Below are 12,502 nucleotides of genomic sequence, written 5' to 3'. Positions count from 1 at the left end.
TTGAAGTGCCAATGAAGGATGCAGCTAGGCTGATCTTCAAGCTCCCTAGACGGGCCGGTCCACACCTCTGTTGCAACAGCTACGCTGGTTCCCAATCAATCATCGAGCCAGGTTCAAAGGCCTCTGCATTGCCCACAAGGCCCTTTACCGACAGGCTCCTGTATACATCAAGGAGCACCTGGAGAGATACAGCCCTGGACATACCCTCCAGTCATCAGAGACAGGCCAGCTGGCCTGCCCATGTTTCAATACAACGACCAAAGGGGGATGAGCCTTCTCGGTCTTGATTCCGCAGCTGTGCAATAAGCTGCCAGGAAACCTTCACAAAGAAAAAGGCCATCTCCTTTTTACAAAAAAAGGGAAGACCCTCCTCTTTATAGAGGCCTGGACATAACACATGCATTGACCTGAAACCAACAGTCACTCTGGGGTGGGCCAATGCCACTCTCTCTTAGAGACCTGCCGGTGATTATGCACTCTGCAAATCCCAATTAACATTAACATTAAAGCAATATGTAAATTAAGGAGGAAAAAAGTGGGAAATTGTACATTTGATAGTGGTCTTTTTATGAGGAGAAATGGAATCATTGTTGGTGGCGGGGCTGGGTTACATCATTTGAGGAGAGGGACACACATACCAATTAATAATATTTCCAGCAGGGCAAGCTGTTGCAGGTTCTCTCTGATGCTTTTGTTCATAATTCCACTTGTATGATTTGAAACTCATCTGGTCTGTTCTGAGAAACACAGTTCAGTCAACTTCTTCATGGAAAGCAGACTCAATCAGGTACAAAAGAGACTTTGTAAAAACTTCTTTAAAGTTTTCTCCGATGAAAATATAAAAGATGGAAGTAAAACAGACATTGAAACATGATGCTGTGGTGGCCACCAACATACATGCTTGTATCAGTAACTCTGGGACAGATCCTCTAAATAGAATTAAACAATGGAACAGGTGGTATGGTGTCCAACACACAAAGAATGACACAACGGAGACCATTATGACCTTAATGAATTTGCTCGACCTTGACAGGCTTCTCACATTCACCTTGACGGCTATGATGATGTAGCAGGAAGTGATGACCATGAATGGTAAAAGAAATGCAACTAGAAACCTGATTAAGAACAGGCACAGGTGGATTTTATCTCTTCTGGCTTGTACTTCTGGAGTTTTCCAGTCATCAGAAAGTAAATAATTGTTGGTACAGATGGTTTTATTATTTTCATCTGGCCGCCTGAGTTCTCGAAAGGCCAGGTATGGTGCACTTAACATGAAAGCTGCGCCCCAAATGGAATAGCACACAATTGTAGCCCATCGGGGAGTTCTGTAATGCCTGGCCCGGACGGGGTAGACAACCAAGATGTAACGGTCCAGGCTAATGATGGTCAAGGTGAACACTGAAGCGTACATACAGAGAGACATCAACGTGTTCACCACTTTGCACATCGCTATGCCAAAAGGCCAGTGGAAATCAAACAAAACAAACCCTCCAAGGATTGGCATGATTATCGAGTAAGTCCAACTGGACAAAACCAAGCAGAAAAACCATATGGTGTTGACTGTCTTCTTCATCCTGAATCCCAATGTCCAGAGGAAGAGAGAGTTTCCAAAAATACCAATCAAAGCAGTGAAGAAAAAAACCATAGATGATACCAAGTTCACTATATTCTTGTCTTTCTCCTTGTAAGGGAAACTCATCGAATAGTAGGTCCTATTATGATGAGGCATGATGCCCTGGGAGAGAAGAGACAAATCAGAAGAATTAGAGAGAGAGAAAATCTTAAGCAATGGAACAAAGCACATTTCTTCACAGTAGTTTAAATAAAATGTTTTCTTCTTGGAAACATGTTCAGCTCAACTGCAACAATGAGACCATGTCTATGGTGACCTATGTGTTCCAAGTGGAACCTTTAGACAAATTCCACAACTCTAGAATTTGGTTGCAGATATGTATTTTTTCTAGCTTGCTCATGAAAGTTTTTTTTATCTGTTTTCTCTAAGTATACTTTAAAAATAAATGTAACTTTCTAGTGACCAACCACTCACAATAGAAAACAACCACTTATGCAATTTATTTACAAACAAACGCTTGAAAATAATATTGGTGGAATATAGTATATTTGCTGAAAGATACATGTTGGAAATGCATAGAGATCGATCTAAAAGCGGCAAAAGGTCAATTTACAAAATGTAACTGAAATAACTACAATTTCCATAGGATACTATAACAAGAGTGTATGATCCATCAGCAATATTTCACCCTTCGTAGAGAAAATATATTGGTGAAAATTCAGCTGCTGGAATCTACACTGTATACACAGTTTTCTATAGAAACTGGAGGTTATTAGTTAATCAACAAACTCCAATCAACGGGGAACCATCATATCCATTTATCCCTTTGAAGTTTCACATGCAGTTCAAAGCAAACATAATTACAAATTCAAAGCTAAAATAAATATAAAAATAATACTTATTTTGTAATGCCGGGGGAACCTGTAATCCTTGTTAAAAATCCCATCACCACTTGTGATGATTCTAGTCACTTCTAACAAATAAATAAAGTAGCTGTATACATTCGACATATTTAAGAAAGTTTCAATCATTCAGAAATCAAGCCTGGTTTTGGCCAAACAAGACCAGAAGGGGGTTATAGGTCTGAACCTCAGTGTATCTACTTCATTGTCAAAGGGGCATACATCTGTCATTTGTGGTGTAGGGCAGCCAGCACGTCACTTTGCTGCTGTGCCCCGCATCATAGGGAAAGAGCAGGAATGCGTCATATTTATCCAATATTTATCCAATAGGGCACATTCCTGTCCTTTTCCCTTGCGCTGCTGCCATTTTTGAAGCCTACCTCCAACAAGGGTGCCTCTGTTGCTGTTTTTGTTAGGGCTGGGCGTAGTTTGCGAAGTAGCGCTTCGCGAAGCTACACAAAGTGCACTTTGCACTACGCGACCTACGCATAGCACTACATGAACTGCGTAGTAGCATGTTCGCACTGTGCAAGATGCTGTTTTCAATGATTGTACAGTGCGGTCAAGCATCCTGCACTGTGCAATCATTGAAAACGGCATCCTGCACAGTGCGAGCTGTAGTTTTCTGCCACTCGAGGAGATTTTTCCTCGAGCGGCAGCTTTCTCAACGCGGACAGGTAGTTTCTCATCGCGAGCGGTCGCGAGCATACGTGACCACTCGGAATGAGAAACCAGACCTCCCCGCGTTGAGAATTTCGCAGGGAGGTTTATTTTCCACGCTCGCGATCGTCAACTTGATGTTGCTGATCGCGAACAAGGAAAAAGTCTCACCAGGATCTTATTTTGCTTGCTCGCGGTCCCCAACTTGACATTAAGGACCGCGAGCAAGCAAAAAATGACTACTGCACTACGCTAAGCGTGGCCCCACTGTGCTATGTGCAGTTCACGTGGTGAGAAGTTGCGCAAACTTCGCAAACCAGGCGAGCGTAGCGAAGTGCTTTGCCCAAGCCTAGTTTTTGTGCAGGAAAGTGCACCTACCAACACAAAAACAATCCTAAGAGAATTTTTCCTCTTTCTATGTGTACAGTATACATAAAAAGATATAAAAATGAGTAGAAATAAACATATTTCTCCTTGTTACGCCTCTCCTGGCGAGGCATATCTTTTTGGTGCATTTTGTTCGCAAGTCCTTTTAAATCTGTGAATGCATAAAAAAAACATGGAAGTTGCATGGTAACACCCACCGCAAAGCCTATAGAACACCTCCCTTACCCAGAGTAATGTAACTCTTCGATCTGCTCTGCATTGCCTTACTCCAGATTTTGAAGACATTCCAATCAACGCAAAGTGGATATGCTGGGCTTGAAATATCTGACTTTCACGCATGTACCATGTTGCATGGTGCAAGCATGATGCAAAGCTCTCATAAATATGTCCCCAAGAGTGGAGACGGTGCCAATTAATCATACAAGAAAATGTATGCACCTATCTCCTCAACACAATCACTTCCCTTGCCTAATTTCCCTCTCCCCTCAGCATTTTAAGGCCGACCACACATCACAACCTTGATCCCCTCTTTATTAGTAAATCTTCCTTCATCCAAATTTGTCCATGTCTTCACTGAGCAGTTATCAACATCAGTCACCAGTCACAAGCAAATAACCACATAGACGCGGCAGTGTCTTGACTAAAAGGTTCAACCCAACATATTCAGTAAACACTATCTGCTACTACAACCCCTAATGCAAATGCTACAATATAAAGCAACACAATCCATACTGCTCACCAGCTCTAACTCATCCAACCTCACAACCTCAAAGAACCTGTAGATAAACTCAAGGGTCTGAAACTCCACACCAATTTCACAATGGTTTAACTATTGAAACTCTTGTTCTGTCTCAACTACACCTCCAACATATCCATGTCTGTACACAAACTTGTAAACAATCTAAACCTTCCTGTCAACAAATCTCACCCATTTCTGTGTACAGCCCCTCTATGTCGACCTCAACACTCTCCATACAATATCCTACAAAATGAACTCCTATTAGTTTATCTAGGTATCTGTTGCTTGAGCCTATGTAGTCAGATATGCACCCACCCATGCAATCATTCCCAATGTGCACTCACCAGCAGCCTTAATGCCACACATAAAGTCTACTTATGTACAAAGAAAGACAAACCAAAACTACTGAAACCAAGCTCTCAATCTTAGCAACTGCTAACTAGGACAGCTTAAATATGTGGTGGTTCACTCACTTTCTGAAACATATACATAATATGCGCAGCAAGTTCATTCCTATCAGATGCAATATTTAACTTACATCTAATGGTAAAAATAGCGAAGAAATGTTTAACCATGTCTATCTCGATTTACTTAGTAAACAGGTGAATACACCTGTCCCAAGGCCTCATGTGCTATCTTGAAACTGGTATTCTGACTTTTATTCAGGCCCTGCTGTCACTCCCTTGTGCACAGAGGCTTAGGCCCATCATTGATAATGTGAAACCAGGACCATGCTCTGTGACTTGGTGAGGGGCACCAAATGTGTCTTCATAGCAGACTCTGAAAAACCACCAAGGTCCATTCTGCCTCACATCAAGCAGTGGTGTCAATGCACCATGTTTTTCAATCTGTAGAGTAGCTGGACCTTTCATTCGATGTTAGGAGGAGGCAGCCTACAGGCATTTCTTGTGCAGAGATTCACTATTATGTGAAACCCAGAAACTTGCTCTGACATCCCATGTGTATGTGCAGTGAATAAAACGCACCACAATTTGTTTCAGTCCCAAGTTCTTCTTCAACAAAGAGGTGAAATGCTACCAGGTGTCATGTCCCCGAAACGAATCACGGACGAACATGGCTGGTTGGCGGACAAGCGCTTATGAGCAGCGCAGTACCGCGGGTCACCACCAAACTGCTTCCGGGTGAAGCACCATTAAGCAACTGACAAAGCTCACCCCGGTGCTTCTGATTCTGTTTGGACGCCTTTGTTTCCCTTTGGCACGGCATGGTGAGCGCTGGAGCGCAACATCGTCACCTTGCCTACATTTCTTTTGTGAACACGACACGGGAAGCGCAGGAGCGCATTCCCGTTACCTTCCCTTTGTTTCCCTTCGGCACAGCACAGTGAGCGCTGGAGCGCAACACTGTCACCTTGCCTACATTTCTTTTGCAAACACGTCACGGGAAGCGCAGGAGCGCATTCCCGTTACCTTGCCTTTGTTCTCCCCTCGGCATGGCGCGGTGAGTGCTGGAGCGCAACACCATCGCCTTGCCTAGATTTCCTTTGTGAACATCGACACGAGAAGCGCAGGAGCGCATCCCGTTACCTCGCCCTTGTTTCTCCTGAGCACGGCACGGTGAGCGCAGGAGCGCGTTACCATCACCTTGCTCTTGGGTCCTCTCAGCATGGCACAGTGAGCGCAGGAGCGCAACACCATACCTTGCTATTGTATTTCGGTAAGCGCGGGGCGTGTTACCTATTCCTATGGTGATTCCTCGGTGGGCGCAGGAGCGTGACACCGTACTTTGTCTTGCTGATTTTGGTGGCGCAGGAGTGCATTATCTTTCTTTTCCCTGGTTATTATTTATCCTGGTATCAAAGGTGCTTCACCCATTTCTCCTGCCATTCATCTGACCCACAAGCGCAGGAGCACATGGTTCCTTTTCCTCTTCATCGTTAAGAACAGCCTTGAACCCTCCTTTCCTGCAGGTGACTATGGTTCCCATTTCCTTTCCTGTTCACATGTATGCCTGATAACAGTGTGCATGCGATCATACGGAAGGTAATTGTTGTGGGTTATCCTTCCCTCAGGTCCCGAGGCAGGAAGGCCTATTCACCCAGGAGGGTCCCTTATCACCTAACCACATCTTCAGGCACCTCATTACCAGGATTCCTTCCCCCGGCTGTCACCACGCCCCCGGACTGATACTATTAAGGTAGGACAGGGGAGTGGGTAAGAGACGGAGAAGGTTATTCATGTCATCCCAGTGAGACTACTCTATAGGCAGACGGTAAGGCTTGTGGGGATTGTGACACCAGGTCTGATGTCTACCTGGGCCTGGGGACATCACTTAAAGGCAGCACCTTTCTTCTGAATGAGCTGAAGATCTGCCTGAAGTGTCTTGAAGCCTGACTACCTGCTGTGAGAGGGAAGGAGTGTGCCTGGCCCTGTAGGAGAAGAGACTGTCCAAGAGAAGAAGTTGAGACTTGAGAAACATACCGAGAAAGCTGACAATCCTAGTGAGCAAAGAGGACTCTCTGAGCTGCAGTAAAGCTCTACCCAATCAAGTATTCACTCTTGAGGCCTGTCAGTCTGCAGTAGAGTTGAAATACCGATGCCGCCATCATCCTCTGTGAGATTGAAATCCATGTAGCTGCCATAGCAGGAAGCCCTGATTGGCCTGGAGGCTGCATCAATGTATTCAGTCTGACACCCACAACTGCAGAATCTGGGTTCTCATCCACAACCATCCGGGAAGGCTGCCGCAGAGATGTGATGTCCCTCAGAGCTGCCTATTTATTCCTTGCCTGTAAACAGTTTCCAGAGTAAGCTGTCACTGCATCTCTGCCAGAAACTGCCACCACCATGTGGGCACTGATCACATATACCACACAGCCTACACTGCACTGATAACTACCAGGTAAGTGTAGGCTTAGCATGCATCTGGGATATAAGACTAATGTGCAGATAAGTCAGCCATTCATGCATAAGAATTTTGCTAAAGGGACAAGAAGACATTGAGCTGAACAGTTAACCATTGACAGTATTTGAGGCCCCTGTTCCTAACCATTACCTGATTTTTTTTATTTACACGCTCCTGTCACCACCAAAACGTCACTTTTTTTACCTTGTGGTGGCAGTAAGGGCTTCTCCTTATTTGCAAGGCAGCCTCAAGCCACTTAATGTGGCTTAACGCTGCATTGTGAATAAGTCCCCCTTTCCAGCTATCGGGCAATGGGTGCTGTGGTGGACATTCCCCCTCAACACCCATATTTTGACACTGCCCCATGTTTACAAGGGTTGCGTGAATATGGGGCAGAGCCAAAATTACATCCAGGAAAAACTAGCCTTAACAACGCAACAAGTAGAAATGCATTGTGCAGCACACATAAAAACAGCAAAATGCCATGCATGGATGTTTATGTGCATTGAAGGTATCCCTTCCGGCATATAAACAATAATTTTAAAAATGACGAGTTGCAACATCTATGTGTGCTGCACAAAGCTACACACACATGACTTACAAATTGCCATTTGTGATTGTTTATGTGCAGGAAGGGACACCTTCCTGCATGTAAACAATCATTCCCCACATTCCTGCAGGTAAACAATCGTTCCCCACAATGCAGGCACCCTTGCACAATGGTGCAAGGGTGCCCTTTGTTGGCGATAGGCAGCTAAATTTAGTGCCAGCACAGAGCTAAATGCAGGGCTGCACCGTATTGTTGTAAATACGGTGTAGCCCTGCGTTTCAGAAGTGGCGGAGTGTGGAGTTATTCCAAAAAGGCTAACGCTGTGCTCCATCACTTCCTAGTACACATGCCCCATAGTGTCTTGGGGACTGTAGTTACAGGATCTCGACCATTGCAGAATGAAGATAGGCTACCAGGAAAAGAGGGGGTGTAGCACTGTACTGAGAAATGCAACTTAGGTTACAAGACTGTTTCCATCTAATTGAGTATTATTTTGTTCTGCTATGAGAATAAAGTACTTTCTTTTTACATAAAAGATAAGCTGCGGGCTGTACTATACATTATTGGGTCTGTTGTTTTATATTGAGTTCTGAACTCTTGCCCCGCATTTTCTACCTGAGAAGCTTGCTTCCCTAAGAGTCAAGTGCCGAAAGAGTGGTAACTGGACCATTTTCCAAAGCCATATTAAAATGGCAGTGACAAATGAACTTAACAACCACGTTTCAGCCCTGAACCACTGTCTGCCATCTGACCTTTCAATCAGGGTCTGTCACTAATTTTACATTTTAGGGGCAAGATGTATGACCATTTTTGCATGCGCAAACAGGTTTAGGAACTCGTTTGTGCATGAAAAAACAGCATGGAGAATGTACAAACCAACATTGCGAGTCACAATGTTCTGCGACTCACAAAATAATGTTTTGTGACTCGCTATTATGAAGGGGTGTTGCCTTCCTAATAGTGAGCGCAACCCTTTGAAAGACTATTTTGTGTCTGTAATTGTGGGCGCAAAACACTCGCAAATTACAACCCTCTTCAAGAGGGTGGTAATTCGCTCGCAACATTACTAAATCCTAAACATGTTAAACATATCTAAAATATAGTTTCGTAAGATTTGCTTAAAAACATGCCAAAAAAAGAAAATTCATTTAAAAGTGTTGCTGTACGCATTAAAGCAATGCTTCATTCTAAGCATATGTAGACGTTTATATGCTACATGAATAAATCATACACATATATACATGATGAAATGGCTCGTAAATACTGAAGAAAAAGGGTCCGAGCCCATTTAATTTCAGATTACATAATCATTTTATTGTGGATAAGGTCATATATTGTCTCTGGAAGTATTCAAAGAATTCTTGTTCTCTATGAATAGTTCTAATATACGCAGATTCATTGTGCCAAAAAAATGAAAAATACAAATTTGGAGAAAAAAAATTAATCATAGGAAAAAGTTCCAAAGTTAGTCCCTTGTTTTTTGAAAAATGAAGGTCAAATTCAAAGTCTGTCAGAACACTGTGTGCCAAAATCAAAAGTCAGTATTGGGCTTGGAGAAAACATGAAATCTTCTATGGCTGTAGACAAAAAGTTGTCTACCATTCTAGTTGAAAGTTGGATTACCTCGTTTAGAAGACTAACCGCACATAGATGAGAAGATTTGCTTTCAGCATTGTTCGTGTCAGCAATGTTTGTATCGGATGTTTAGTTTAAGTTTAGTTTAAAGGAGTTTGTAGAGCGCTTGGTAACACCTCCCGGCGTGTCCCCGCGCTGTGGAGAGAGAATGCAACAGCAGAGAAAAAAATCCAATCACACAGTAAAGAGGCAGGTTTTCAACTTCTTCCTAAACATGATTTCATTACTCTCCAACCTGATATCTAGAGGCAGGAGGTTCCATTGCTTGGCAGCTAAGGTGCGGAATGATCTGCCTCCCATTCTGGCTTTTTTGGGGCAGGTAGTTCTGAGCAGACCCATTCCTTTAGATCTTAGAGATCTATTAGGTTCATACACAGACGCCAAATCAGACATATATGCCGGTGCTCTGTGATGAATTATTTTATGGCACCAGAGCATAGCTTTAAAGACAATCCTCTTACTGATCGGTAGCCAGTGGAGGGCTGCTAGAGAGGGGCGTGAAGGAGCTCGGCAGGGAAGCCTTAGCACCAGGCGAGCTGCCGAATTCTGTAGAACCTGTAGCTTTTTTATGTTTTTCTCTGATGTCCCCATGAGCAGCACGTTTCTGTAATCAATACGGGACGTTATCAGTGCCTGCGTCATGGTACGCCTGGAGTTAATGGGTAACAGGTCGAGGGTGCGGTTAAGGGTTTTCATCACCCCAAAACATTTGCCAACAGTCTTCTTTACGTGGCTGTCAAAGGACAGTTTATTGTCCACCCATACACCTAGATTCTTCGCCTCTCGTGCAGGCGAGGGCAGAGGACCCAGGCAGCTGGGCCACCACTCTGTTGTCCATTTGGCCTCATTGCCTCCAATAATGAGGACCTCTGTTTTTGTCCCATTAAGTTTCAAACAGTGTTCATTCATCCACATAGCCAGTTTGGACATGCAGGCATTGAAGTTATCAGCTTCCTTAGAAGGGGCTTGGGTCAGAGATATGAGAAGTTGCGTGTCGTCGGCGTAGGAGACGAGCTCCACGCCGAACGATTGCACCACCTCTGCCAGAGGGGCCATGTATAGATTGAACAGGGTGGGACTCAGGGCAGAGCCCTGAGGAACCCCCTGCTCAAGCATCACCCTGTCGGAGAGGAAAGTCCCTCTTTGAACTTGGAAGCTCCTGTTAATCAAGAAAGATTTCAGCCACCTCAGTGCCTTGTTGGTAACTCCTGCTTTATTAAGACACTGTAGCAAGATGGAGTGTGCTACAGTGTCAAAAGCGGCACTGAGATCAAGCATGATGAGGGCCATTGTCTTTCCCTCATCTGCTCCCTCACGTAAGGTCTCAGTGGCCCTCAGTAGAGCTGTCTCCGTAGAGAAGCCAGTTCTAAAACCCGACTGAGATTTATGGAAAACATTATGGGTCTCAAAATGTTCCATAAGTTGACTGTTTGCGATTTTCTCTGCTAACTTGGCCACATAAGGCAGCAAGGATATAGGTCGCAGGTTATCCATTATGTCCATGCTGATGTTTGGTTTTTTCTTGATGGGTAATACTATTGCCTGTTTCCATTCCTCCGGAAGGCAGGAGGTTGTAAAAGAGGTTTGTAGCAAGTGCCTGAGATGAGGTTCTAATACAGGAAAGGCTTCAGCTAAAATTTTCGGGGGTGCCGGGTCCCGGGGAGATCCCGATTTGATTTTGTTGCACATTTTGGACAGGATTTCATATGAAGGGACTACAAAAGATTTGAGACATACAGGTGTATTTACAAATTTATCATTTTCAGTGAAGTCCGTGGCCGGATCTATCTGTTTAGAGAAGCTAGTATAGATTTTACTAATTTTGCCTGCAAAATACTGTGCAATGTTATTGCACGCTTCCACAGAATCATTTTGAGCGGGGGGAGTCCCATCCACTATGGATATCTCTTTGTATATCTGAAACAGTTCCTTGGAGGAATTGCCTGCTTCAATAATACGGGTGTGATAATGCTCTGCTTTGGCCAGACGAACTGATTTGTAATATTCTCTCTGTACTGTTTTATATTGTGTTTTAGTATCTGCACAGAAGTTCTGGTGCCAAGCTCTCTCAAGTTTCTTACAAGCCGTTTTCATGGCCTGCAATTCTTGGCCAAACCAAGAAGCAGTTTTCTTAGGCCTCCTGGCATTGGACAGGGTGCGGCTGGGGGCTGTGATGTCCAGGGCCTTAGTGACGATAGTATTTAAATTGTCATTAGCTGCCTCACAGTCGACCCCTTTAGGAGGGCCTTCGTCATGAACAATTTGATTGAACGAATTTAAAGAAAAGTTCTTCCATTTTCTGCGTTTGTATCGCAGAGATTGGTGACGAAAAAGCTCCGTTCTGTCAAGTTGGACTGTGATGGGAATAATATGATGATCCGACCAGGGTATGGGTATAGGATCAGAGGTATGCACTCCCTGCCAGTTTCCAAAGACGGGGTCTAGTAAGTGTCCTAATTGATGAGAAGGTTCTTTATTGTTTAGATCGAGCTGAACAGATTGCAGTTCCATTCGGATATCATCGGCGTCTTTATCTAAGTGATCTTCAAAATGAGCATTGAGATCTCCTAGCACTAACAGTCTGGATTTCCTTAGTGCTAGATGAGTGACCGCCTCCATTAGGGTCAATGTGAACTCATATAGTCTACCTGGTGGTCGGTATATCAAAATGCCAGAAATCGAATGATTGGGACCAGTGTTAATTGTGAAGGTACCGGCTTCACTGTGATCAACCTGTATGTGTGCTAGGGAGCAGACTAGAGGAGCTTTCGTGGCTATGGCGATGCCGCCTCCTCTACCGTCCTTCCTGTCCAATCTAGATAGGGAATAGCCGTTGGGCATGGCCTGGATAACATCCGGGTCCGAGTGATCATCTAGCCAGGTTTCAGTTAGGAAAAGGATGTTAAGATTCTGATCCTCAAGTAAATGGTAGATTTCTAGAGCGTGTTTACGTAGAGATCTACAATTCAATAATGCAGCTTTGATGGTAGGGCCCGAGCTAGTGTCTGGGATATGAAGGAGGGGTTCAAAGCGGCACCTCGTACATTTTAAAAGTGACTGGGCAGGCATGGTATGTTTGCAGACGTCAGGCGTGTCAGGTTGTAAGGCAAGTAAAGCATGTCTGCCATACCTTAAGGTGGTTTGTGACGACCCACCAGGGTATGTGGCCCCGCGCCCCGTACAGCCGCGGA

The 12,502-nt window shown here is 44.3% G+C and overlaps 1 protein-coding gene across 1 annotated transcript; it reads right to left on the bottom strand.

Annotated features, from left to right (window-relative positions):
* Window positions 1–548: 548 nt before the first annotated feature.
* On the bottom strand, window positions 549–1,729 carry LOC147701117 (putative G protein-coupled receptor 33). The gene has a single exon (XM_086928579.1). It carries the CDS (start codon window positions 1,727–1,729, stop codon window positions 752–754), a length of 978 nt encoding a protein of 325 aa, XP_086784705.1. The 3' UTR covers window positions 549–751.
* Window positions 1,730–12,502: the final 10,773 nt, after the last annotated feature.

This window comes from Lissotriton vulgaris, chromosome 7 (assembly GCF_964263255.1).
Source record: "Lissotriton vulgaris chromosome 7, aLisVul1.2, whole genome shotgun sequence".
NCBI classification, from domain to species: domain Eukaryota; kingdom Metazoa; phylum Chordata; class Amphibia; order Caudata; family Salamandridae; genus Lissotriton; species Lissotriton vulgaris.
Note: the sequence above shows the minus strand (reverse complement) of the source record. Positions and strands in the feature narration are given on the sequence as shown.